Consider the following 26354-nt stretch of genomic DNA (forward strand, 5'->3'; position numbering starts at 1 on the left):
TTTTTACAAACTTCAGCCTCCATAAAACTTGAGTTCACCTGGTCCTGATATAAGCCGCATTTCTTACCTTGGATGAATATCTATCAAAAAAGATTGAAAAGCTCTTGACTAGATAAGTTATCTCAAAGCTTTCTTCCAGCTCCAGAATTCTCTAAGTCTGTGTCTGTGGGAAGCACACCCTGTCCCCTCCCCCTCCCCCCAGCAGCTGCAATGCTGACAGAAAGGCAAGGAAGTCCTTTCTTGGAGCTTCTCCAAGTCTGTCCTGCTGTACTTGGAGTCACTGTCCCTCGGGGAGACAGAGAGACAAAGTGCTAGTGTGCGAAGTTCCCGGGGGGGAGAAGTGAAGCCCTAAAGGTACACACTTCGGAGGGGAAGGAAGAAAAAGGGGTGGGACCAAAGCCTAAACGTGGGGAACAGAAATGAGGACCTCTCCCAGTACATCAACAGTAGTCACCACTTGGAATTTCTTTATTTAGCGCTTACTGAGTGCACTCACATGCTATGTCTTCCACATGTTATGTCTAATCCTTTGCCGACCGATGCTCAAGAGGTGAAGAACTTGCCCAAAGTCACATCACTCTGCTCTCTCCTGCCCTACACACAGGTCCCTCTAGCCACGTCATGCTTCCTGGGTTCCTAAAAATCTTACATGCCACATACTGTCCCCTCGTCTAGGGGAGGACATTCCTCCTCCTTCTTTAGCTGTCTGCTCAAGGTCCCCTCCTCCTCTCTCCCCTCGCTCCACCAGCAGGGTCATTGGTCTCGCACTCCTCTGCTGCACTTAGGATTTACCAATACAGGACTTGCTATGGCACCGCAGGTGTACAGCTGTCTGGTGCACTGTCTTCTTGGCACTGCCCCGAGCTGAATCTATCTTTTTCATTTATTATTTATGTTTTTTAGTTTACTAGAATGTAAGTCCCATAAGGGTGGTGCCTCTCCTCTCTTATTCACCCCTGTGTTCCCTGACACAGGACTTGGCACAAGGTGGGCGCACAATTATTATTGCTTCCAAGTGTAGCCTCTACCTCAGTTATATTACAAACTCCAAGTCTCAGGGCACAAGAATGAATGGTACGCGTCTGTCTATCAGCCAATTAATGCAGGGCTATATTTGCATATTGCCTCCCTATTGGTGAAATCCGGGGTTTCTGGTTTTTTTCCAGCCAGTGGAGGGAGGTTCATAATGCTGGCCTCTGTGGCCACACCCTCCTGTAAAAACCAGATCTTCCTACCCACTGGAAAGGAGTATGTGGGGAAACCCGTTGCTCAGACACTTTACTCCCCAGCACAAGTTTATTCCTCCAACCCAGGTTGGCGCACAACTCAGTCGTCAGCAAGTGTGACCCCACCTGGTACACCTGAGCACCAGAGCTGGGAGAGGCTGATGTTGCCAAGAGCTGGGGCAGAGGGAGGCCAGGGACCAGGGTCCCACTAAGCTGGGGTGATCATCCACATCCCGCAGTCAGACCATCGGGGTGAGTCTACCTTACCCTAGACCTGCACATCTCTGACTTAAGGTCCTTGAGGAACCAGAGCCAGGAAAGGGGGTTCAGGGAGCAGGGGGTGGACTGAGCATAGGATAAGGCTAACTTTGAACTGCAAATTCCTGGGCCACACCCCCAGAGTCCAACTTGAATATGAGTTTGTCCAGGAGCCTGAATTCATAATTAACTGCCCAGGGGATTTTTGACACAGATTGTCACCTCAGAGAAAACCAGCAGAGTAGACCCAGAACAACCTTGGGAATCAAGCAGAACTTGGTACCAGCTCTCCACTAACCCATGGCCTCAGTCAAGATTTTCTTTAACCTCGCTGGACCTCAGTTTCCTCCTCTGTAACATGGAAGACTAATCCTTCCCTCAAAGGTATGATATATATGTAAAAGTCATGGGACACAGCAGGTGAGTCAATAGCTAGAAGTAAATTATCCACAGTGTGGAGTCAGGGCAAAGGCAGCAGAAGAAACCAACTCCCAGGACATGGAAAAGCCCAATAAACAAGTTCACTTCTCTTGTAGCCTCAGTCCTCTCCCTCCACAGGCAAGAAATGACCCAGCCTCCCTTGAACCAAATCTTATTTTTGCTGTCCCATTATTTCAGGCAATCCAGATTTTCTGGGAAAGCCTGAATTGCAAACAATCAATTAGATCATCTTCTGTAATATAGGCATTTATATTTGCTCTGAATTTTCTATTTCCTTCTACCTAAAAGGTCATTCTTTTCCATAAATGTGTTAAATGTGCAGGGAAATAAGGCTGAATTTAAATACTTTTTGAGCCTTTTCATTTATGTAAATTCATAAATCAGGGCAATAACCTTCCTTATACTGCATGGCCTAGTTCTGATTCAGAAAAGATGAGTCCCCTCCCCGTCTCTGCACACATACATATGACCTCAGAACATTTACACTTGCCATTCTCTCTGCCTGGACATCCTTCTTACATCTGGCTCTTTTGCAGCTTAAATGTCAACTCCTCAAGAAAGGCTGCCGGGGTCGCTCCACACATGGCTGCCACTCTCCTTACACCAGCCTGTTTGGGTAGCTTTGTAATTATCTTGGTGTGTTTTGTTTGTTTTTATGTTTTCTGTCCTTTGAAGACAGGGTCTTGGCCTTATGTGGGTTCTTATGATGGAGCCTGTGTGGGAACGTTGATCAACCACATCCTCAGGTCCTCAGAATTCTCATCTGTAAAACAAGAAGAATAATATCCACCCCTGGGGTCTGTGTGAGGATGACAGGAAGCAATGACAGTCATGGGGCTCTGTGTCCCCACCCCCAGGGGTCTGCCTGGAAGGGAGATGTGAGCCAAGATCTGGCTGGGGTCACAGGGGCTGGACTTGAGGCCACATCTCAGTTTGTTCCCTGGACCTTCTACAGTCCCCCCAAGAAAAGATCTGGTGCTCTCCCAAATATCTCTCCTCTCTCCTCCTCCCCAACGCATCATCACCAGCATCTCCAGTGTTGGAGGGGTTTCTCTGGGATGGGTCTGGGACATTTAGCCACATTTCTGGTTTAGTTGATTACAGCTGCTTCAAGGACAGCACAGCTTTGCTTGCCCACCCTCTCCTAGGGGGACCCCAAGGCACTTAGAGGAACATGTTTGCAAATGGTGGAGATGGGAACAGCTGCCAAAGGTCCAATTCCTGTGTTTCTTGTTTCCGGTGTTGATTCCCCTTCCTTTCACCATCCTCACCTTCCTCACTGTCTTAGGTTCCTCCTTCCATACCTTCTATCCAGACCACCATTCTGGGCCAGGTCCTATCTGCGTAGCTGATTAACTGACTCCCTTACCAAACCCTGCTCTCCACAACTCACTAAGGTAAACCTAGAGCCTTCATTGAAAGTACTGACCCAGCTCCCCTCTCCACCCCACACACTGGCTGTGCAATGTTGGGCACCTTCCTGCACCCCTCCACATAAACCTTATGAATAATCGTTTCACCTCATCCACTTATTCAATGCATGTTTATTGAACACCTATGTACCAGTTACTCTTTCAAGCCTTGGGGATATACCAGTGAACCCAATATATAAAATTCGTCATCTCACAGAGCTTACATTCCGGTGGGGAAGAAAGACAAAACACACGGTGAAGAAAGGAAATATACAGTGGGGATAAGGGCTAAGGAGAAAAGTACAGCAGAGAAAGAGGGTTGGGAGGGTGTGTTTGGGGGTTAACTTTGCAGACACACTTGCATTGAATTCTCACAACCTTGTTTCAGATGAGAAGCCTGAGATCTAGGGAGGCTGTGACTTGTCCTAGGTCATGTAGTTTACAAAGCAGTTAAGTCAGATCTGAACCCTGGTCACATCTCTGCTGTCTTTAAAAAGTGACTCTTGACAGCACATGTATGCCCCTAAATCAATGTGGTAAATGCGGTTGCATTTTATTTCTGTAATAATTCATTTCGGTAATAAAAGAAACAAACGAAAAGAGCTCTAAATACGTATTATGTTACAGCTTTTATTGAGGAATGCAATAAACATACATATCACTTTCCTGTATAATTTTAATGGCCTGTGGAGAATTTAGAAAAGCGTCCAGTTTGCTGAATGGTTGAGTTTAGGGGAAAAACTGACCCAGCACATGCCTCAACTCCCTGATGAGGTCACTGCGGTTCTGCAAGGTGAATCGAGGTCACTCGCCAGGGCAACGGCCGAACAGAACCGGATTCGCCAGCTTCTCAGTCTCGATCTTGCTTTAACCCTCGCGGAGACAGGATGGCTCGAGAGGACACCACGGGTCAGTTCCCGGGAGGGCCGCCAGGGGGCGACGGAATGCAACGGACCCAGGTGAGTCGGGGCCCCCGCTCCCCTGCGGCGTGACGTCACAGGGCGGTCCCCGGCCGCGGGTGGGAAAAACAGATAACGAGGGTCTTTAATGGACGGAGAAACGGCAGGAGAAAAGGCACCGAGGCCAGGAAGTCTGTTTATTCTGCCCTCCCTGATTTCAGTCTGGCCCCCACCAGTATCTTCCGCCCATTGTTGCTGCCTGGAGCTTTCTAAAACAAAAGCCTGACTTTGTCACTACCACTCGTGAAACTCTTTAACGACATCTTCAACACAGTTTACAAATAAAAAAAGTCAAACGCAGGATTTGCGTAATCTTGCCCCAACCTATTTTCAGGCCAACATCCTCTGGAGCCGTATTGAAATACTTTCAATTATCTGACCTCATCATACTCTTTCCTGTGAGCCCTGAAATGTTTGGTTCCCTCCACCTGGAATATCTTTTCGCACCAGGTTTACCTGGAGATTTCCGACCTTCTTGCAACTACACATTACCTTCTCTGTGAAACCTCCCCTGACAAGACCCCTCCTCACCCTGCCCCCCGTACCCACCTGTTTGGGTCCTGTGTTGCCACTACCCCTTGGGCTTCCTCCATCACGTTGTGTAACAATTATCTGGCCTTGCCTTTCTCCCCAGCGCCTGCCCCAGAGCAAAGTGAATGCATAGTACATGAAATGATTGCAGAATGTAGACAGCACAGGGTTCAGGCTCTGCCACTTGTGTGACCTCAGACAAACTATCTGGCTCATGGGTTTGTTGTGAGGAGTAAATAGACAAATGTATTTTTCAAGTGCTTAAAACAATGGTTGGAACACTGTTAAGCACTCGAGAAACTGACCTTTCACCGTGGCCAACGTATGTCATTGCCCTTTTAAGGGCCCCTCCCACTTTTGCATCTAAGCGGAAGTACGCGCTCAGGGGTCCGGAACTGACTTCAGAGCCCCTCAGAAATATGGCCGTGGAGCGTCCTTCCGGAAGCGGTCACAGGGCTCTCTGTGACGCACAACCAGTTAGAGCGTCCCGTGGGGTTTCCATGGTGCAGCCCTCAGCCCTAGTCCCTCAGCTTCCTCTCCGGCCTGAGCGCCGTGAACGAGGGGGCGGACAGCAGATCCCTCCCGCGATGTAGACGCCGCTTGGGGGAGGGTTTGGGAGAGCGGGCGACGCTCTAGGCGAGTTCTTTCTCGTCTCTATGGTGCCGAGTGAGCTTGTCCGCCGCTCCTGCGCGTCGGGGCGGACGTTGCCCCTTTAATCAGCAGAGGGCGGTGTCGAGGAGGTCCCGCGAGAGCGGCAGGGGGTTGGGGGCGGTACCGAGGCTGGGGGCCCGTGGCTGATGGAGCCCGCGATGGAGCCGGAGACTCTGGAGGCGCGAATCAGTGAGTGTCCGGGAGGGGCGCGGGTCGGACCGGAACCGGAACCGGGGGCACTAGGCGGGCCCCTTCCCGACGGAGGCGGGGTACGGGGCGCCCCCTCCTCACGCCCCGCCCCCGGCCCGGGAGGGGCGGTGTCCCGTGCTCGTACTTCCGACCCTGGGATGATAGGAGGCCCCATCAGCTGCGTGGACCCGCGGTGGGAGTGGGCGCCGCCCACCCTTCCGATCCCTGGGCCGAGACCCCCGGGGAGGAGTGAGCTGGCCCAGCTCTGCGTCCAGACCCCTCGGGGTGGAGAGAGCAGCCTTCAGCACCCTCAGGCCCAGACTTCACTGCCGAACGGACACCCAAGTCATTCTCTGGGGCCCCTGGAGGGAGCAAGCGAGCGGCCCCTAGAACTATACCTCAGACCCGGGAGGGACCCTGCTCCCCTTGAGTCCCGAATCCTCCACTCATTGGCATCCATGGCATAACTCCCTCCTATCTGTCCCTTGAACTTGCAACTAGTCTCAGATTTGCTCTTTCCCCTGCCCATGAAGGGAGGACCCACTGGCCCATCTGGTCAACCAAGCTGGGGCCCCACAGTGAGAAACTCCCAAACCGTACAGGCTTGGTAGGATCCTGTTTCAGACCCCAGAAATAATTTCAAGTCCTCTATCACTACTCTCAGCCCAGCCCGTTAGATTCTGCACCCCAAACAAAGACTCCTTTCCTAGCCCTTGCTGAGCTTCCTCCAAAGGCCCCTGCACCCTCTCCTGTGTCTCCTCAGACACAGCTTCCTACCACTCGGGTTCTCAGTACTGGCCCCACATCTTCCACCTGATTTCCCTATCCCACATTGCAGAAGATCCTCGAATCTGTTAAGCCCACTACTGGACTCTGCCTCTTAAAGCTTGGCTTGCTTCTCCTTGGCTGACAACTCCCACCCACTGGTCAGTTGCCCTTTCCTCCCACTGGGCCCACATCTGCACCAGGGCCTCAGGGAGGCCTCTGGGTCTACCTTCACCTCAGCCTTTTGGCTCCAGGGAGCTGCACAGAGTGATTTGGGGTCTTGAGCAGCATCTTTTAAGCCACTCTTGAGCAGAGTTGAATCTTGAAGTTGATCCCAGAGCCATACCATCTCCAGAAGTGTTTCAGAGTCACTCTGGCCCGTAGAAGGGGAGGGCATGGAAAGGAAGCACTCAGCAGTCATCGAGACTCTTCTGGAATGCCACAAGTGCCCAGGTCTCAGCAGTAACCTGGGGGGATGGGCAGGGCCTGAGCTGACAGATCTGACAGCCACAGGCCTTGAGCTGTGGGTGATACAAAACATGGTCAGGTTTAGCAACAGTGGGGATTTTCTGAGAGATCTAAGAGTCTAATCTGAGAAATAAACAGGAGTCAGGATACTCCGGTTTGGCAGTAGGCTGGACTCTGGTAGACTGGAGCTGAGATTGTTTTCTTTTTCTTCTCCTTCATGCCCTGGCAAACTTGTAAGCTCTTTTGCAGTAATTGGAGGTAAAAAGTAGCTTTTGGTGGGTAAATGATGTTACTGTCACCACTGTGGAGTGACAGGGTAGAGTCACGTCCTATTGTGAAACACCTCCCTCCCTCCCTCCCTGGGTGTTTCCCCCTGCTGCCTGCTGGGGAAAGTGCTGTCCGCAGGCAGAAGTCAGAGGGCTGGGAGTTGAGGGCCAGGGCCGGAGAGGTTGGTCTGATCTCCTTGGACCCAGAGGCCCTCCCTCTGAACCAGATGCAGAGAAGATGTCTCGTGATGCCACTACTTCCTCCTCCCTGGCTTCTGACTCAGGAGCTGGCTCTAGAACCAGTTTCTCTGTCCTCACTCAGATTCATGTGTCTCTAACATTTTAAGGGACTTCCTGTTTTAGGGTCCCCCAGCTGGGTGTCATTGAGTAGGCAATACCCAGCCACGTTCTATCTTTCTACCTCCAGACTGGTGTTCCCCAGCCTCTGGCCGTGTTAGGGGGCTAGGAGGCAGAGTAGATGGGAGGTGAGAGATTCCTATTCCTGGGATCTCTGGGTGGTCAGCAGGGGCTTCATTTCTCCCAGGGACTGGCAGGCCCTACAGGGTTCCTGGAACCAAGATTTGTGCGCAGAGAGGAAATGCACCATTCAGATCTCTGCTCAGCTGTATCTCTGAAAGCCCTCCCAGAGGACAGCACCCCTGCATATACACATTCTCTGTGCCTTCTCCCTGCTCTGTTTTCTTTATAGCTTTCTGTACCCTGTGTTTTGTTTACCTGAGTAGTCAGAGTTTCTCTTGCTGGGCTCTGATCTCCAGGAGGGCAGGGATTTTGTCTTGTTCACTGCTGTGGCCCCACACTCAGAATATTTATTGCGTAAATATGAATTGAATGGTTGGCTGCCAAGCACTGGAACCCTGGGGCTCCAAGCCTCCCGCTATAGCTCAGGGCCCCAAGTAGGCAGGCGCCACACTCCGAGTCGACAGCTGCCTCCGGTCCGCAGATCCTTCTGTGTCCCACCTCCTGGGCCATGTCCTCCACACCCCAGGCTCAGTCCTCACGTTTGGGCATAACTGACCAGGACCAGGTGACACTTAGGGGCGGGCTTCTGGGAGGCAGTGAAGAGCCAGCTCTGGCTACCCCCACACCTTCCCCTGCAGAAAATACTGCGTCACCCCCTAATCACTCCGGATTTTGCTCCATCTTTACAAATGGGGAAACGGAGATTTGAGGAGGCTTTGTGACCTACTTGATTGTAGGGTCGGGGGGCTACCGTCTGGCCTTTACCACCCCTTCTTGTTGGCCTTTTCCTGGCCACTACCCATTCCTGGATTCAAATTCCCCTGGAACCTCCCCCTGCCTGCTTGCAGCTGAGCCCTGATCCTTTCACTCATTTACTGGGGGAGACAGGCTGGTTGCAGTGCAGCAGCAGGTTGGGTCCAGGATGAAGGCAGGTCTGGGGTCCAAGAGGAGAGAGCTGGCTTGGCAATGCTGCCCCAGGCAGGTGTGGGCATTACGGGAAGGAGGAGGCGATACCTGAGCCACACTCCTTACCGAGGCCCTTGGTGCCCTGCCCTGGGCTCTTCTCAGCCCTTGAGCCACTCAGAGGCATGTCATCTCCAGCCTGGTTAACTCCTCCAGCGCTTCTTGTGTTGCCTCTTCCAAGCAGCCTCCAGGGGCCCGAGGCTCAACTGAGTCCCCTCTTCCGGCTTCCCGGTTCCCACGGCTCCTTTGCCTCCCTCTGTTTGTACTGAGAACCTAGCTGCCCTTGGCCCACTTCCCAGCTGCAAAGCTCCTTGAGGTTGGAGCTCTGGTTTTTTTTGCTTACCTCCGGATCTCCCCTGAGAGTAGGTTCCATGAGAATTGTGGGGACACTTTTCAGGCGCAGAATCAGAGGAGGTGCAGTTGGGGGGGCAGAGGGTGTACAGCGGCAGAGGTGGGGGTGATGAGGGGTAGGGAAACGACTCCTGAGCTTAATGTGGGGCCCTTCGGGGAGAAGCCGTAAGGGGAAGCCCGCGGACAGCAGCTCCTCTCTGCGCTGACTGGACCAATATCAGGGCTGGGCTCTCTGGGCCCTCGGAGCAGGGAGTCAAGGAAGGCCTTTTCTTTTTTCTTTTTGAGGGGGGCGGGTAATTAGGTTTACTTATTTATTTATTTTAATGGAAGTATTGGGGATTGAACCCAGGACCTCATGCATGCTAAGCATACGCTCTACCGCTGAGCTCTACCCCCCGCTACCCAATCCCCGAGGGGAGGCCTTTTCATGTGCTCAGTCCTACGCCCTCCCCACTCCTGACAGAGGGCCCTCTGCCAGGGCAGGGAGTGGGAGAGGCAGGGACCCCTTCCCCAGGCCACACTGGCCCTCTCTTCTCCAGACAGAGCCACAAACCCCTTGAACAAGGAGCTGAACTGGGCCAGCATCAACAGCTTCTGCGAGCAGCTCAACGAGGACTTTGAGGGGTAGGTGGCTTCCCCGTCTTTCACTCTCAGACTCAGCAGAGCCCACTGTGCACCTGCCATGCACCCTTCAGACCCTGGCCTCGCGCAGAGATGAGGGTGGATTGAGACCCGGTTTCCATTCCTAACATGCGCACAAGTTAACAGTGGCAGTGGGCACTGTGTACTGAGTGCTGCTCGTGTGCCACCCTCTGAGGTGGGCCCCGCTGGACCCATTTTACAGGTGAGAAAACCGAGACCTGGGGGAACTCAGCAGTTGCCCCAAGATCTCACAGAAAGAAAAAGGTAGTCCTGGGCTTGATCAAGCCCAGGGCTGCCTGACCTGCACCCATACTCTGTTGGGGAAAGCCTCCTAGAGAACGGCATGCTCCCCCTCTGGGAAGGGCCAGCAGGCCCTCTGCTCAAGGAAGAACCAGAGCTATCTGCATTAGAATCACACGGTGTGCTGGTCAAAAAATGTCCATTCATAGGCTGTGCCCAGACAGGCTAGACAGCCAGGCAAGGAGCTTGGGGGGACGTTGTTAGCAGGCTCCCCAGGTGGTGCAGCAGCTCGGGGAGCACAGCTCAGCGTGCTTCGCCTCCACTGCACCCCCACGAATACAGACACTCCCCCAGAAGCCGTGCAGACAGCGTGACGTGTGTGCCCCACAGTCCAGCTGCTCGGGTGCAGATCCCGTCCCCTCTGTTAGCTGAGTCTCCTGAGCAAGTAACTGGATGCCTCTGAGCCACCATTTCAACCATGGGGGCGACATTGCTGCCTACCTCAGGAGGCTCTTATGGAGATTAGGCAGAAAAAGGAATGTGAAGTGCCTTGCACATCGTAAGCACTCAGTACGTGTTAGCTGTTACTGTCACTGGTGGCAGGTCTTTTATGATCTGGTAGACAGTGTCACCACTGCCACCATGATTTTTCCCAGCTTAATGTTCAGTGCAAATTATCGTGTTCTGCTCCCCCACTGAGCCCTTAAGGCTTGGTCATCTCTCCATCCTTGTTTCTACTGCAAGCCAAGGACACAGCAGGTCACAGTTCTCAGTAAAGCCAGCCAAGGGGCTGAGCTCATGCCTTTCAAAGGTTCCTGGCTTGTACTCCCTGCCTGGCCCTGCCCTGTTGTGCCATAATCCCTGGCCCTAATCTGGAGAGGGAGCTGGGCCTTTACACATGCCCTGCAAAAGCCACTGCAGGCCACAGTTCTGGGGCGGGAAGTGGGGGGATGTGGCAGCCCCCCCTGGGTTGCCTGTGGCTCTGTGGCTAGTCTGTCTCTGTGCTTTTCCTCTCACCCAGGCCTCCACTTGCCACCCGGTTGTTGGCTCACAAGATCCAGTCCCCGCAGGAGTGGGAAGCGATCCAGGCTCTGACAGTGAGGAGAAGGGGAGAGAAGATGCCATCTGTCCCCTGACCATGTGGATGGCACTGGGGGAGGCCAAGACTGAGGTTTTTGGGGCCCAAACAGGCTCTTCTTTGGAGCCCAAGGGAGTTATGCCAAGATGGCCTAGAACAGGGGTCTGGGCCAGCCCCTGAGGGTCCCCTGGCAACCAGTGAACCAGTGGGCTCCTCCCTCCCCAGACCCTGCACAGTTAGGCCTCTTGAGGGGAGAAAGCCCCTCAGTCATCTGGGCCAGGTATTCCCAGCTCTAGCTGTGCATCAGAACTTCAGGAGGCTGAGTAAGGCCTCACCCCAGATCTGCTGACTAGAACCCCTGTAGCGTTTGCATCCAAGAATCTGTGTGTTTATAGAGCTTACCACGTGCATTGCTGGGCCAGGCCAGCCCATTGATGGCCTCCAGACACAGGACAGCACTGTCCTTCCCACAGGGGTGCAAGGGGTGACAGCTGGGCTCAGGCTAGAGCTTTCAAAGCTGTGCCAAAGGCAGAAGAGTAGAGGGTACACCGTGTATGGCCCCCAAGCATGAATCGCATAGCAACGGACCATATAGCAAAGTTGATTTTCAATGGTGGTAGATAAACAGTTTCCCTTTTAATAGTTATGTATTTGTTTTAACATGTTAGCATCGCCCCTCACCGAAATACATATTCTCTGATTTCACAGATACATAGCTTAGGAGATGGCCAAGGTAGATAGCACCTATTTAGGTTCAAAAATAATCAAAGGGAAATAGTAAGAGAGTATTTTACAAGCGGCACTCAGATGTGGTCAAGCCGTGGAGGGACTGAGTCAGTGCTGGGTGTTCGGTGTTGCCAGGTTCTAAAAGTGGCCCAGCCCCAGGGTGTGTGATCAGTCTCAGGGGTCACTGAACCTCAGAATCCTCTTTTTCTCAAGAGTCATCTTCCCCCTTCTCAGTGCCCATCCCTGGGCTTCTGGGCCCTGACATAGGTGTGGGAGAGAGGCTCTGATCCATCTCCCCACTGTGGTGCCCGCACCTCCCCCTCCACCTCCAGGTGCTGGAAACATGCATGAAGAGCTGTGGCAAGAGGTTCCACGACGAGGTGGGCAAGTTCCGCTTCCTCAACGAGCTCATCAAGGTTGTGTCTCCCAAGGTGGGTGCTCCCAGCCCGTGCTCAGACCTGCACTGTCAGATGGGGGTCGAGGAACGAGAATGCCCAGATCCAGGTGGGAGGGGCGGACTGTCTGCCCTCATCCTGACCCAGCACACACACAGACCCTTTCTCACTGCCACTTCACACAGCTGAGTCCAGGGTGGCTGGGTTTCTGGAAAGGGTGCTTCCCGGCTGATGGGTAGCCAGCCGGCTGTGGAGCCACTCGGTACTTAGGGAAGGATGACTTCAGGGAATGCTGGACAGCCTCCCCAGCACAGGCTGCTCAGGCTCTGAGATCACTCCCTGTAGGCCTGGCCTCAGCGCCCCACCTGTGTCACTAGTGGAGGGTCTCCCTGTCCTCATCTCACAAGAGTGGTCTCCTTGAGGCCTTGAATGCTGAGGCCCCAAACCTGAATGACAGAGCCTGCTGCTGGCCACATCTGAGGCTTGGCCCAAAGAGCCCTCCCAGAGGGCAGGAATATGTTTGATGCCCCTTGAGTGAGAGCCCACCCCCTTCACCCATCCCTTGAGCAGAGCTGCTGAATGACCCGACTGCTCTTCCCAGGTGATGGGAGGTGACCAGTGTGAGAGCCAGTTCCCTCAGCCTAGTTTGCTGCTGGAGGACTGACTATGCCCAGGGCAGGTCCACAGCTGCTCCTTCCCTGGTCTGCCCAGAGCCTAGTGGCTCCTCCTTCCTGAGATCATAGAGTTAAGCCTTCCATGAGCTGGCCATGAGCGGGCACTGGGCTCTGCACCTTGCCTGTGTCAGCATGGCACCCTTATCACGTGACATTGCTGTCATCCCCATTTAGCAGGTGGGGGACTGGGACACACAGGGCTGGCCCAGCTAGTGAGCGAGAGGCCAGGCTGTGCCAGGCTGGATAGTGGGCTGTGAGGGTCCTGTAGGCTGAGGTTTCCCAGGGAGTCCTGGGGAGAAAGCCAGGTTCGGGCTGGCGTCGGGGCCACAGTGAGCGGGCCATGTCAAAGGCCTCCCCTCCCTCTGATCCCTGAAGTACCTGGGCTCTCGGACGTCAGAGAAGGTGAAGAACAAGATCTTGGAGCTCCTCTACAGCTGGACGGTCGGCCTCCCCGAGGAGGTGAAGATCGCCGAGGCCTACCAGATGCTGAAGAAACAGGGTGAGGTGCCACGGGGTGCGTGCAACCAACACCCCCGCCTCTCCTCCCTGAGCCGGTGTTCCGGAGGCCTCAGAGCCTTCTGGCTGCCAGGTCTTGGGTCTCCCCTTTAATTTCTTTAACTTCTCCGGAACACATATTCATTGGGGCCCCTTTATGGCTCTGCCAGAGGCCAGCTTGGGTGGAGAGGTGGATTTGAGTCAGCCTTCTCAGAGGTTGGCCCCCACAGTGTGGCCTCAAAATAGAGGATCCTAAACTCTCCCCAACGCTATTTGATATGGCATTTCAGGAGCAGGCCCTGACCCCCCGAAGGCTGGTGCCAGCATGCTGGAGAAAGATGGCCCTCCACCTTCCATCCTACCCTTCCTTCCCCTCCAGCACCCCCCCCGCCCCAGCCCCCATGACAGTCTTACCACCACTGTCCACTCCAGGGATTGTGAAGGCCGACCCCAAGCTTCCAGATGACGCCACCTTTCCCCTTCCTCCTCCACGGCCCAAGAATGTGATCTTTGAAGACGAGGAGAAATCCAAGGTGAGGTTTTAAGGAGAACCAGGTGAGGACTCCAGGGCCCACTGGGGGTCAGTGCATTCCGGCCCCCGGCTGCCCTGCCCCCAGAGCAGAGGCTCACGCTGAGATCGGCTGCTGTGGCAGGTACAGGAGCCGTGTGTGCGGCTCCAGCGTGCTGAGTGCTGCCCACACGGCACCCTGCATCGGTAAACAGGTCCGAGGCTGGTGTCCCAGGTTCACTTTGAGGGCATTTCATAGATGACTGGGAGTTTACCTATCTTTATGTTTGTGACCCTTCCAACAATAATTTTATTAGCTTTTTGTGAAAGAAGCATGTGCTGATGGGCCAGAAATTAAAACAACACAGAAGAAGGTGAGAGAAAAAGTAAAAGCTCCTGTCTACCCAGTCCAGTCCCAGAGGGTAACCACTGTGAAGTTTCCTCTGCATCCTTTGGGTAGAATTCCCTAGCAATACTAATGTCATGTTTTGCACCATTTGTGGAGAACTGATTTCTGCCGGGCGCTGCAGGGAGCACTTACGTGCAGTGTGTCACTTGTCCCATGAACCCCCATAAGGTGTCAGTAGATCCTTGCCATCTCACAAAGAGCTTAAGTAACTTACTCACATCCCACAGCCACGAAGCAGAGCCAGCATATGACCCCACGCCCTTTGGACCCCAGGGTGCCATCACGGTCATGTCCCTCTGTCTCCACAGATGCTGGCCCGCCTGCTGAAGAGCTCCCACCCTGAGGACCTCCGAGCAGCCAACAAACTCATCAAGGAGATGGTGCAGGAGGTGATGGGCAAGCCCAGAGCACAGGGAGGAGGCGGGACAGAATGTTGAGCTGGGCCACCTAGTGGGGGTTGTGTGTACGTGTGCATGTGAGGAACCCCGCAGTGGCCAAGCTAAAGGGCTGTGACAGCAGAGAGAGAGAGCTGACTAAGTCTGGGGGACACCAGCAGGCAGAGCCAGGATCTGTGTGTGGAAGGAAGAATTTCCCGGCAGCCAAGCTAACCTGCACTGGCTTCTGTGAGGCTGATTACCTCATCTGTAAAAGTTAGAAGGAAATGAGGTCTTACTATATATTTTTTTTAATTTTTATTTATTTATTTTAATTTTGGGGGGAGGTAATTAGATGTTTGTTTATTTGTTTACTTCGATGGAGGTACTGGGGATTGAACCCAGGACCTCCTGCATGCTAAGCATGTGCTCTGTCACTGAGCTATACGTTCATCCCTACCAAGTTTAAAATACAGTAAAATATATGTGCACGTAAAGGGAGAAAACAATACATGTTTACTTTATAAGTATGTGTATCTATGTATGGGTTCATGCTGAAATCTTTTTTTATTGATACGGGTTCATGCTGAAATCTTTTTTATTGATATGAGTAAGTCGTCAAAAAAGTGGAGGCCAGAGACCCAGAGGGCAGATGTTCTGGGCTGTCTTCGGGCCAGCTGTGTGCTTTGATAGCCCACAGAAAGTCAGGGCAGCCCCTCAAGGAGGATGATCATATCAGGCGGCACAGCACGAGCCTACCTTTCATTCCGCAAGGGAGGAGCATGCGTGGTGAGCAGAGGGTGAGGGGTTGCAGGGTCACTTCCTGCACTGGCCTTTCAAGGCCATGAGCTTCTCACCATCTACCAGGCCCTGACAGACACTGAGAAGGGTCGTGGCACCAATTTCTAGGTTGTACTTGCTGACTGCTAAGTCCCCTTTCACTCTCAAGTACGGGGACCTCCTTTCAAGGACACAAGGAGGGCGAGGGTCATGTAGAGCCACGGTGTAGGTCTAGGGTCCTGGGCTTCCTGAATCTCCTGGCAAGAGTGTTGGAAACCCAGCTTCCTGGGCCACCCCTGGAGATTCTGATGGGCTCATGCAGAGGCCCGGGTTCGGGGGTCATTGGCAGGAGGAGGAAAAGTGAACACTGGCTTGGCCGAGGGTTCCTGGGCCCAGAGTGCCCAGTCTTGGGCCCGAGGGGCTTTTAGCAGGGTCTGATCTCACACCCAGTCAGCAGATGCTCTCCAGGGTGGTGCTGGGCCTGACCCACGCTCTCTGGGGCTATTTGCCGATGCCTCTCCAGGACCAGAAGCGGATGGAGAAGATCTCGAAGCGGGTGAGTGCCATCGAGGAGGTGAACAACAATGTGAAGCTGCTGACAGAGATGGTGATGAACCACAGCCAGGGCAGGGCAGTGGCCCGCAGCAGCGAGGACCTCATGAAGGTGCGCTCACCCCTGCCCAGCCCCCACCCACTGCAGGGCCTCCGCCAGCCCTGACCTGCCTGCCCTGCTGCCCCCAGGAACTGTACCAGCGCTGTGAGCGCATGCGGCCCACGCTTTTCCGACTGGCCAGCGACACAGAGGACAATGACGAGGCCTTAGGTGAGCTGCAGTTGGAAGGAGCTACCACCAGGAGGCCCCCTTCTCCAGCACTGACCTGGGGTTTCTCCACTTTGGGGAGGAAGGAAGCAGGGATCAGGGGCTGATGTGATTGAGAGACCCTGTGGGCCAAGCCCTTCGCAGGCACTTCATTTACTACCTAAAAGCTGCACAAAAGGGAGACTTCTCCCTATTTCATAGCAGGGGCTCAGGGAGGGAAGTGACCTGAATGGTGGCAGAGCCAGGATGGACCAGAGGCTGTCTCCCTCCAGACACTGCCTTCCTGGTAAGGTGAGCTAGAAATCTTGAGCAAATCCCACAGGCCTGAGTGTGTCCATAGCTGGTCCCCGTGGCTCCTGCCAGGGCCACACATCAGGTTCTTGTCCCTGTTCTTTCTGTGCCACCACATCAGCCAGGGCTGCCTGGGCAGTGGTCTGTGTACCACCTCAGCCCCCAATTCAGCAGGAGTTCCATGTTCCAAGTATCTGGTCCTCACCCAAGAAGCTCACTGCTCAGATCTCGCTAAGACCTGGCCCTGGCCCCCGCAAGGGGATAATATGGACGAGGGCGTGGTTTGTGCCAGGCCGTGTTCTAGACCCAGCGGGTGGTAGTGGTCACAGTCAGAACAGCCGCGTCCTCATGGAGCTTGTGGCCTAATGAGAAGAGACAGTAAACCAAGGGCGTGAGCAAGGGCAGTGTGTCACAGAGGGGCACAGAGAAAAGTGAGCAGGGAAGGGACTGGGTGGTGCAGGGCTGGAGGTTAAGAGGCCTCCCTGAGGTGACTTGGGTAAAGACCTGAAGACAGGAAGGGGTGAAGCAAAGTAGAGATACGGGGGCCTCCACACAGCAGCGCCAGTGCGGAGGCCTGGAGACAGGGGCCACCGTGTTCAGGGGCCAGCACCGGGCAGCGTCGGGAGACTGGGCCAGGGCAGGTTGCGGAGGTCCTGAGTCTGAGATGATGAGATGGGCCGCCCTCAGCCCTGCCCCCTCCCACGAGGCCTGGGCTGGATGTGGGGTCTCGTCTCCCCCATCCCCGCCGGAGGCCCTGCATTCGATCAGCCTGGCCTCCCCGCTCTTGCCTATTCTAGCCGAGATCCTGCAAGCCAACGACAACCTCACCCAGGTCATCACCCTGTACAAGCAGCTGGTGCGGGGCGAGGAGGTCAACGGTGACGCCACAGCCGCCTCCATCCCCGGTGAGGAGGTGGCAGGAGGGCTGGGGAGGGCCCACCAGCCAGAGGGGCACCGAGTGCAGGGTGGGGTGCTGGTCCCAGAGCTAGTGCTGTGACCCTGGCCCCTTAAGATGGGGGAGGCCCCCACTGAGAGAACTGAGGGTGGAGTCTGTGCCAAGCCTGCAGCTGTGGCGGGGAGGAGTCTGGATGCGGGATGGAGAGGGAGGGAGCCCAGGGTTTAGCAAGGACAGGCAGGAGAAGGAAGGCCTTTCTTTCACTTGAGAAATCTGGCACCTGTTGTGCAGGGCCACACGACACCCCCAGGGCTTAGTTTAATTATTAGAAGTCGGCAGGGAGGGTTTGACATAAACATTACAGGCTCAGCTCCAGTCAGGGTAAAGTGATTAGCCCTGGGGGACCCCAGGAGAGATTAGAATTGGTGCTCTTTGGGACAGGGTAGGGGTGAGACACTACACAGAAACAGCAGGATCTAAGAGGAGCCTCAGAGGATGAGAGGCAGTTCGCCAAGTAACAGGGAAGAGGAAATACATCCCGGACAGAAGGGGAGCCACATGCTAATGAAAGGGCCTGATGAGCAGCTTCCAGGGCAAGGACTGTATGGCCAAGGACGGACGGTGCCTTGCAGGACGGTTGCAGAGTGGGGAGCTCACTGTCCTTAACCGCCAGGGACTGTGTCCTCCACCCAAGGCTGGCCTGACTCTCCTTTCCCACCCCAGGGAGCACCTCGGCCCTGTTGGACCTCTCAGGCCTGGATCTCCCTCCGGCCAGCACCACCTGCCCAGCCATGCCCACCTGCCCAGGTGACCAGGCCAGCCCCGAGCAGCCCAGCACCTCAGTCTCCCTGCTTGATGACGAGCTCATGTCTCTGGGTGAGGAAGGGGCCCGGCTGCAGGTGGGGCTGAGGGGTCAGGTCAGCGTGTTCCTCCTCTCCTGGGAGTCCCCTGGAGGATGGGGGCTGGATGTCAGCCCCGGGTCATAGCCGAGGAAGCTGAGGGTCGGGGAAAGGAAGGAGCTGGTGCAGGGTCATACAGTCAAAGGGTGAGGCTGGCCTCACCTCAGATAAAGGAGCCACACCTGGGCTCTGGCGGCCTGAGGGAAAACCCAGGGACTTCCCTCAGCAGGTGAGATCCTAGAATTGGGAGCTCCCCAGGCAGAAGTCAGCAGTCTCCTGCCCAAAGAGCGGGAGCGCTGGGCTCCGCAGCACTAGAAGCCCCAGGGCAGCCAATGGTGAGCACAGGGCCCTCTGTGACCCAGGCGGGACCCAGGCCAGGCCTACAGCCACCACAGGTGGGGTCAGGGCTCTGGAGCCCGCCAGGGAAACAGGCTTACCCGGGGGAAGAAGCTGAGGGCGCCCAGTGGCCAAGCAGTTTTCGTGCTTCCAGCCTTCGGGGCCACAGCCCCATCTGAGCTTGGAAGCAGGAGGGCATAGTGACAGCCTCCTCGCTGTGACCCTGGCATAAAACACACAGAGGTGGTCTGGCTATGTCAGAGGGATCTCAAAGGATATATTGGGAAGCTAACCTGGAGGCTGAATCAGGCTGTTCTGAGTTAGTTCTGAGGTGGAAACTAAACTTGTGGGATTGGAAGTCAGGACGTGTGCTGAGGCCCTGGCGGGCAGCCCAGCACACGCCCCCTAACCACCGCCACCGCCGCCGCCACCCTGGGTCTTCACCCTCCACTCAGCACCTGAGGTGGCGCTGTCACCGTCCCTGGTTTAAGAAGCCGAAGCAGGGCTGAGTGACGTGCCCACAGGGTCACCAGGGCTTGGACGAGGCACTCAGGCTCTGAAGTCTCGCTCTGAGCGTCTGCCTGACTCAGCTCATCAGCCAGGAAGGGGAAGTGAGGCCTTGGGGTGAGCGGGAGACAAGGGGTTCAGTGGACCAGATTGGGGGTCCCTCTGTGAGCCCGTCAGCCAGCACCCTACCCAGGAGGCTCTGACCCTGGGGTACCCGGGGGTCTGCTTAGGAGTCCCACCCACCTGCCCCCTTTTCTATTCAGAGCCAGGGTAACCCAGGGAGAGAGGACCCTGACCCTGTGTGACCAAGAGGTGAAGGTGGGCTGGTGACAAGAAAGGACACACAGGCTCATCTCCCCCAGCAGGGCCTGCACCAGGCGGCAGCTACCTGACCGGGCGCTGGTGTGTGTGGCCCAGCCCCCAGCAAATGGCTGTGGCAAAGCCACCTCCCCATGAGAAGCAGTGTGTGCTTTGCACTTCCTGTCCCCAAGTCGCTTCAGCAGAGCCCCGAGCCTCCAGCTTCCTCTAGTTGCAACTCAAAGGCAGAGAAAATTTAGGAACAAGAACCAGAAGTGGCAGGGCAGCAGCGCCCAGCCCCACAGCTCAGGGGAGTGGAGGAAGCCTCAGGACCACAAAGGGGGCTTGTCCTCAACGGTTCTCTGTGGCAGGAAGGGTGGGGGGTGGGGTGAGCACTTCCTGGTCTGTCAGAGAGGGCGGTCCAGCACCCGTCGGACACTCCATCTGATTTGTCTGATTTATTGGTCACAGCAGTCCTCTGATACAGATGGCTGCTGTTGTCCCCATCCTACGGATGAGGCATGGGGAGAATGTTGCCAGCCCGAGGTCCCACAGCCGATCGACAGAGCTGTGTTTGAGCTCCAGTGTGAGGCCATGCTCTGTCCAAGCCCGGACTCTAGCGCTTCCCAGTCGTGTGACTGGACAGGTCACTCAGCCCCACTGAGTGTACATTTCTTCATCCCAAAAGGAGGGATGTGAAGCCCACACCCACCTTTTAAGGCTGGTGAGGACTGAGAGCCACATCTGAAGTGCCTGGCACGGGGGTGTGAGAACCGATAGCAGTCTCCGCTGTGTTGCCCCTGGTCTCAGAGAGGCGTGTCCAGAGGAGGAGACCCCACGGTCCAGGCTCCCTGCACCTCCCTTTGCCTGTCAGGTAGCACTTCATGCTGGACCTTACTTAGTCAGGCTTTGCTACAAACAGCATAACGTGGCTTCTGTTTACATCTGGGGTGAACTTGGCTGGGGGTGTGCTTAGGGCAGAGGTCAGACTGGTCGAGGACCTATTGCCCTCTACTGACCAGCAGGCAGTGAGCAGAGCCTTCCAGAGGGGCCACAGCCCTCCTGTGCTCCAGTCAACCAGGCTTACTGGCACGTGCCAAGGCAGGCAGGGCCTTTAGAGTCTGCCCCAGCCCGTGCACATGGCATACTCGGGGCCACTGTGGCCCGGCCAGCACCTTGCCCGTGGTTGCTCAGACTCTGGGCCAGGCGTGGGCCCAGGGCCCTTTTCACTGCACTGCAGTGCCCTTCTGACACCCAGAGGGTGTCCCTTGAGTCAGTCGTTGAACAGACATAGGATGCTGATCCCTGCCTGCTTGGATCTCCGAGGTTAGGAACCCCACTTGGTGTCCCCCACTCCCTCTTTCCCGCCCCTACCCCCTGCGCCAGCTGCCAGTGGTGAATGAAGACGAAAGTCCTGAGCTCAGTAGTTGAGTTGGCTTCTGAGTAGCAAGAGAGGAAGCGTGTCTGGGCCCAGGGAATGGGCTCTTGGGATCTTCGGTTTCTACTTCTGCTCTGCCGCTGGTTCCCTCTGAAAGCGAGGGAGGAGGCTTCCCTCTTTGAGCTGAGCCTCTCGGGGTGGGGGGTGCAGGTGCAGGGTAGAGGCCAGGGAACCCTGACCCAGCACGTAGTCCCCCCAGCTCTCTCGCCTCTGCTCACGAGTCCAGCTCCTTCACCCCTGTCTTGTTTCCCTGCAGGCCTGAGCGACCCTACACCCCCTGCAGGCCCAAGCTTGGATGGTGTTGGATGGAACAGCTTCCAGGTAGGAGGGGCCCAGCCCTGGGGCAGAGCAGCTGGGAGAGGCGGCAGCCTGAGGGGGCACTGAAGGGAGGTGTGGGTGGGAGGGCCGTGAGCAGGGGTGGCCCAGGGCCAAGGTTCCCATCCCAGGATGGAGGAAGGCAGGTGGCCCTCTCTTCACCTCTGGCACATCTGCCTACAAATCTCAGCCTTGGGTTTCCCTTGGGTTGAGATGGGGGTTCCCATTCCTTTTCTCTTGGGGGTGACTCTGAGGTTCCTGGGATGGATGGTTTCTTGAGTAGAACCGCAGACCAGGCCCGGCCCACTGATGGCCCTAGAGTGAGAGGGGTGCAGGCCTGGCAGGAATGTTGCCCACATCCCTGCTGCTGCCTCCCCAGATGTCACCTGCCAGGAGGGGAAGAGGCCTCAGGGCAGCACCAGACACCTAACACCTTTTCAGCACAGCCTCACCCACCTGCGTCCTTTGTATGTCCAACAGTCGTCTGAGGGCACTGAACCCCCAGCCCCTGCTCCAGCCCCCAGCGTGGACAGTCAGCCCCCAGCGCAGACATCCCTGCCAGCAAGCAGTGGTCTGGATGACCTGGACCTCCTGGGGAAGACCCTCCTCCAGCAGTCTCTGCCCCCCGAGTCCCAGCAAGTGCGGTGGTGAGGGCACGCCCTGGCTGGCATGGGGTGGGAGCGCTCCCTGTCCCCAAAACCTGCAGCTTCTCCTGGGCTGTCCCTGGCCCAGACCCTGCCCCAGGCCCAGCAGGGAGAGGCCTGATGTGTTCCCAAGAGCAGCGCTGCAGAGCACCGCCATGTGCCACTGCCCTTGGCTTGAAGGTCGCAGCAGTGACCACAGCAGGTGCAGGATCCGTCCAACAGGGTGTGACGTATCTGAGAGAAGGGACTGTGACCCACTCACACAGCCTCCCCTAGGCCTGCCAGCACCTGGGAAAGACCAAAAGCCCAGAGGGCTGCCACTGAGGAGGGCATCAGTGCCCTGGGAGGTGGGGAGGAGCAAGAGCTGCCGATTCCAAGGTGAGGAGACCCAGGCCAGAGAAACAGGGGGACTTCTGAGCCAGCCATCAGGGACAGCCAGGAAGCCAGCCTTTCCTGTGCCCCTGATCTCTTGGTCACCGAAGATTCACCTCTCCATGCACCGTCCCTCAACAAGGGAGAAGCAGCAGCCAGCCCCCCGGCTCACGCTCCGGGACCTGCAGAATAAAAGTAGCTGCAGTGTACCCAGCTCTGGTGCCAGCAGCCGCCTCCACACCGTGTCCCCTGAGCCCCCCGGGCCTCTGCAGCAGCCCACGCCGACAGAGCTCTCGCTGGCCAACATCACTGTGCCTCTGGAGTCCATCAAACCCAGTGAGTAGAGTGGGGGCACGGGTGGGTACCAGCCAGGCTGGGTCAGCTCACTGCCTGCAGCCCCATCGCCTTGTCGGGAGCTGTGTCTGGGGTAGCAGGTGGGAAAGCAGGGCTCCCCTCCCAGCCTGCCTGACTCAGGAAGGAGCTCTGGGCAAGACCCCTGCTCTCCCCAGGACTCAGTTTCTTCATCTGTCCCAGATGGTCGCAAGACTGCATTCTAAACTCCAGGGTTACCAGGCACGAAGACATCTTAGGGATGGCCCCTGGGCCCTGCTCCAGGAAGATAGGACCAGGATATGGGGAGATTAGGGGGTCTCCCCAAGATCACAAAACCAATCCTAGAAAAGGATCCAGGTCCAGGAGCCCTGGCGAGGAGAGGGCCACTTATAGCACCGGGCTGTGACCAGACAGATGGAGACTGGCCAGTCTTCTCGGTGCTGCCCATCTTGTGAGCTCACGGTGACCCAGGGCATCACACCCCTGGTATCCCCGGGAGCTGGGTGGCAGTGCCACTGTCTTAGCAGTATGGAGGTCCTTGAGCTCAGAGAAGCAGAGTGACTGTACCAGGGTCACAAAGTGAGTGTAAGCACAGCTCACATACAGCCCTTCACGCCATCGCGCCAGGAGGAAGCCACACAGCACTGAGAGAGACCGGCTGGGACTCATGCCCAGGGTGGGTGTCCTGCCTCCACCATCACACTAGAAGTCCACCTGCCCATCTGGACCCCAGTCTCTACCCCTGACTGCACTGCTGCCCAGGGTCAAGGCAGTGACCTGAGTCTGGGTCTGTTCATTCATTCCCAGCAGAGCAGCACGTGCCTGGTGTCAGCCCAGCAGGAGCAGCTGGTCAGGTGAGCCTGGGCTCAGGCTCGGCATTGCCCTCTCCCCTTTTCCCCTGCCAGGCAGCATCCTGCCAGTGACTGTGTATGACCAGCATGGCTTCCGGGTCCTCTTCCATTTTGCTCGAGACCCACTGCCCGGGCGCTCTGACGTGCTGGTGGTGGTGGTTTCCATGCTGAGCACCGCCCCCCAGCCCATCCGCAACATCGTTTTCCAGTCGGCTGTCCCCAAGGTGACATGGGCATTCCTCCTTTCTCTCAAGTAATGGTGACTTGGGGCTGGGTGGGGAGCCAGCTGTCCAGGGCAAGGCGTAGGGTCTCGCTCTCTTCTGGGGGAGCTGAAGGGTGGAAGGGAACCAGAGGACAGGGCCGCAGAGACCCCAAGGAGGACCTGGCAGGAGGCTGGACCCCATTCCTCAGGGACTGGGAACGAGAAGCCAGGGCTTGCTGGGCCCCATGCCACCCTCCTGTCCGCAGGTCATGAAGGTGAAGCTGCAGCCACCCTCAGGCACAGAGCTGCCAGCATTTAACCCCATCGTCCACCCCTCGGCCATCACCCAGGTCCTGCTTCTTGCCAACCCCCAGAAGGTGAGGGGCCCGGCTGTGACAGGGCTCTGCAGTGGGGTGGGGTGAGGAGGCCCCTTCTCCCCCTCTGACCCTCTGCCTTCACCATCTCTGCCTCAGGAGAAGGTTCGCCTCCGCTACAAGCTCCTCTTCACCATGGGCGACCAGACCTACAATGAGATGGGGGATGTGGACCAGTTCCCCCCACCTGAGACCTGGGGGAGCCTCTAGAACAGAGAGGGGCTGGGGAGAGAAGGGGGCTGCGGGACTGGCCACCGTCTAGCCTGGGTGGGAGGCTGTGGTGGCCTGGGACACCCTTTGTGCCCATGGCCATACACCCCTGGGTCTGGTGCTTCTCCCCTCACCACTGCGGCCCCCTCCTTCCCTGCCCCCTCCCCTGCTGAGCCAAACCCGGCAGGAGGCTGGGCCTGCATTTGCACTGCTGGGAACCTTCATCACAGGCGAGAGCCTGGAGCTGGAAAGGGCTGCCCGGCCCCAGAAGGACTTGGGGTCACGGGGGAGAAGAATGGCTGTCAGACAAGGGCCAGGACCTCAGGCCCAGCCTAGACCCCAGCCTGGGGTGGGATCATCCCCGCCTGTCTCTTATGCCTTATGGGAAGGCCCAGCCATAATTTGGGGCCATGCTGGAGCCGGGACCAGCTCAGGCCTCCTCCATAGGAACTGGGTGAATTTGGGGGTGACGCCTTCACCCCCAGCTCTTTGCACTCTTGGGTGTGTGGTTTGACTCTCTTCGCTTTTGTTTCTGAGTGGCCCTGTGGTCACCATCTCAGGGGGCCCAGTGGGGGCAGCCCCACCTGTCCCCTACTCCTCCTGGGGTTCTCATTCCACTCACCTGGCCCCTTTGCTGTCAGGTGGGGGGACTGTGGGGACCGTGTGACTGCTGGCCCAAGGGTCATGCCAGAGGCGGGTGTCCCGGGCCAGGGACTCCGGGGCTCCTGGCCTGGGAAGGTCCTGCACTGGAGTTCTCAGTGTGTCTCCTCCATTCATTGGCCTCTGTCCATCCATCTGTCCGTGGGCAGAACTGGGGCCAGTGTATGAGTGAGAGCAGGAGTATTTATGGAAATAAAACGTCCTTTTTCCTGGACCAGCTGCTTTGATGGCTCTTCTGAGCTAGAGGGAGCCCAGAGGGGTCCAGGAGCGTGAGGTCTGGGGGCTGCCCCGCCGACCTCTCTGTCTTTGCAGGTCAGGCCGTAGTTCCCCCTCCTCACCAGTCCCAGTCCCTACACCGGAAGAGGCCCTGCTCAGGGGCCCGTGGCCACTGCTGAGTCGCTAGAGAGGACCCAGGGCTATGGTGGGCCCAGAGCTGTCCCAGCTGGAAGCAAGTGGCTGCTCAGGCCTGCCAGGAGCCCCAGCTGCTGCAGGCACTGAGGGGGAGGCCCCTGGCCGCTCACAACTTCCTCTTGCTGCGCTCAGCCCTCAAAACAACTGCCATGCAGCACCACCCCAAGGTCCCTGTCTCAGCTTCTCCCTTTCCCCACAGGCTACTCCCAGGAAGCAGGGCGCCAATTGCAGCTTGTTCTGGAGAGGCCCAGGGACCCCGTGCAGGGCCCCCTGACCAGCTGCGGCGCCCTCCCCCTGGTGTGTTTGTGCTGCTCTAACTGGGAGACTCGGGTCCACGCCTGGGCAGTGGCTCAGAGGCTCCCAGCTGAGAGAGCCAGCCAGTGCGGAGCAGAGGCTGAAGGGGTTAGTCCAGGGGCCTGCTCCTGTGCTGTGGAGCAGCCCTACGTGCCCTGTGTGCTCTGCTGGGGAGGGTTCCCGCCCCCCAAAGCCTGGGAAGGCTGCCCGCCATTTCTTTTTCCTAGCTGATGGTGGAAGTCCTGCAGTGAAGACACCAATTTCACTTTGTCTAACCTAGTGTTTCCCAGTCTGAACTTGGCCACTGAACCCCTTTCACAGATGCTATTAAGAAGTGCTGGAGAACAGTCCAGCCCGCAGGTGTTCCTAGAGCCCAGCACACCTAACTCCCCAGCCAGTGTGCTTTTCCCCACTCAGCAGATGAGGGCCCTCCTCTGTGCTGGGCCGACACTGGAAGTGCAGGGTGAGAGCTTCTCCACGTGGGCCGGGCTGCCGAGGGCAGGAGAGTGGGAGCAAGGCCTCTGAGCCAGCCCTTCCAGCCCCTCACTCACTGAGGCTATCAGATCCCTACTGTGTGACCCCGTCTGATGCAGTCCTCTTGCATTCTAGCCTCCAAGCACCCTGACCTCTAAGCTGTGTGGTCTCCTTCCTCTTCTCCCTGCCCCTGAGGCAGGACTCAGTCCTGCCTAAACCCTTGTGATATCTGAAAGATAGTTCTAGTTGGAAGGTTCTTCCTTTCAATGAAACAAAACCTTATTCTCTGTCCTGTCCACCTGGGGTCCCAGAAGCACCATCAGGAGGACATGCTCTACTAGCCATGGAAGGGTGGGCGTGGGCCTGTGTGTGACTGCCAGCTGGGAGTCTAGGCCTCTTCCAGGAGGGTCCCTGGCTTCCTGGGTGACTTTGAACAAGGTGCTTCCTTCT

The 26354-nt window shown here is 56.7% G+C and overlaps 1 protein-coding gene and 1 long non-coding RNA gene across 3 annotated transcripts; one reads left to right on the plus strand and one right to left on the minus strand.

Moving 5' to 3' along the window:
* Nucleotides 1–3947: 3947 nt before the first annotated feature.
* LOC141579451 (uncharacterized) lies at nucleotides 3948–6804 on the minus strand. Its single transcript, XR_012510907.1, has 3 exons — nucleotides 6668–6804; nucleotides 4846–5820; nucleotides 3948–4318 (listed from the first exon to the last, which is right to left on the minus strand). It is a non-coding gene; the product is annotated as an uncharacterized LOC141579451 (long non-coding RNA).
* On the plus strand, nucleotides 5528–24939 carry GGA1 (golgi associated, gamma adaptin ear containing, ARF binding protein 1). 2 transcript variants are annotated; one of them, XM_010960338.3, is made up of 17 exons: nucleotides 5528–5667; nucleotides 9500–9584; nucleotides 10864–10939; nucleotides 11979–12077; nucleotides 13091–13214; nucleotides 13643–13743; nucleotides 14436–14516; nucleotides 15805–15945; nucleotides 16023–16104; nucleotides 17190–17297; nucleotides 18011–18163; nucleotides 21021–21085; nucleotides 21560–21726; nucleotides 22238–22431; nucleotides 23334–23503; nucleotides 23748–23858; nucleotides 23955–24939. In XM_010960338.3, the coding sequence occupies exons 1-17, from the start codon at nucleotides 5625–5627 to the stop codon at nucleotides 24063–24065; spliced, it is 1911 nt and encodes a 636-aa protein (XP_010958640.1). In that variant the 5' UTR covers nucleotides 5528–5624; the 3' UTR covers nucleotides 24066–24939. The 2 variants fall into 2 exon arrangements, with proteins under 2 accessions (XP_010958640.1, XP_010958641.1); XM_010960339.3 differs by lacking the exons at nucleotides 5528–5667; nucleotides 10864–10939 and having other exon boundaries at nucleotides 9513–9584.
* The last annotated feature ends 1415 nt before the right edge of the window (nucleotides 24940–26354 follow it).

This window comes from Camelus bactrianus, chromosome 12, assembly GCF_048773025.1.
Source record: "Camelus bactrianus isolate YW-2024 breed Bactrian camel chromosome 12, ASM4877302v1, whole genome shotgun sequence".
Lineage (NCBI taxonomy): Eukaryota > Metazoa > Chordata > Mammalia > Artiodactyla > Camelidae > Camelus > Camelus bactrianus.

Coding starts and splice junctions, on each gene's coding strand:
- GGA1 (XM_010960338.3), top strand. CDS start 5,625: ATGGAGCCCGCGATGGAGCCGGAGACTCTGGAGGCGCGAATCA. Junction 10,940..11,978: donor AAGCGATCCAGGCTCTGACA/GTGAGGAGAAGG, acceptor CTCCACCTCCAG/GTGCTGGAAACATGCATGAA. Junction 13,744..14,435: donor AAGACGAGGAGAAATCCAAG/GTGAGGTTTTAA, acceptor CTGTCTCCACAG/ATGCTGGCCCGCCTGCTGAA.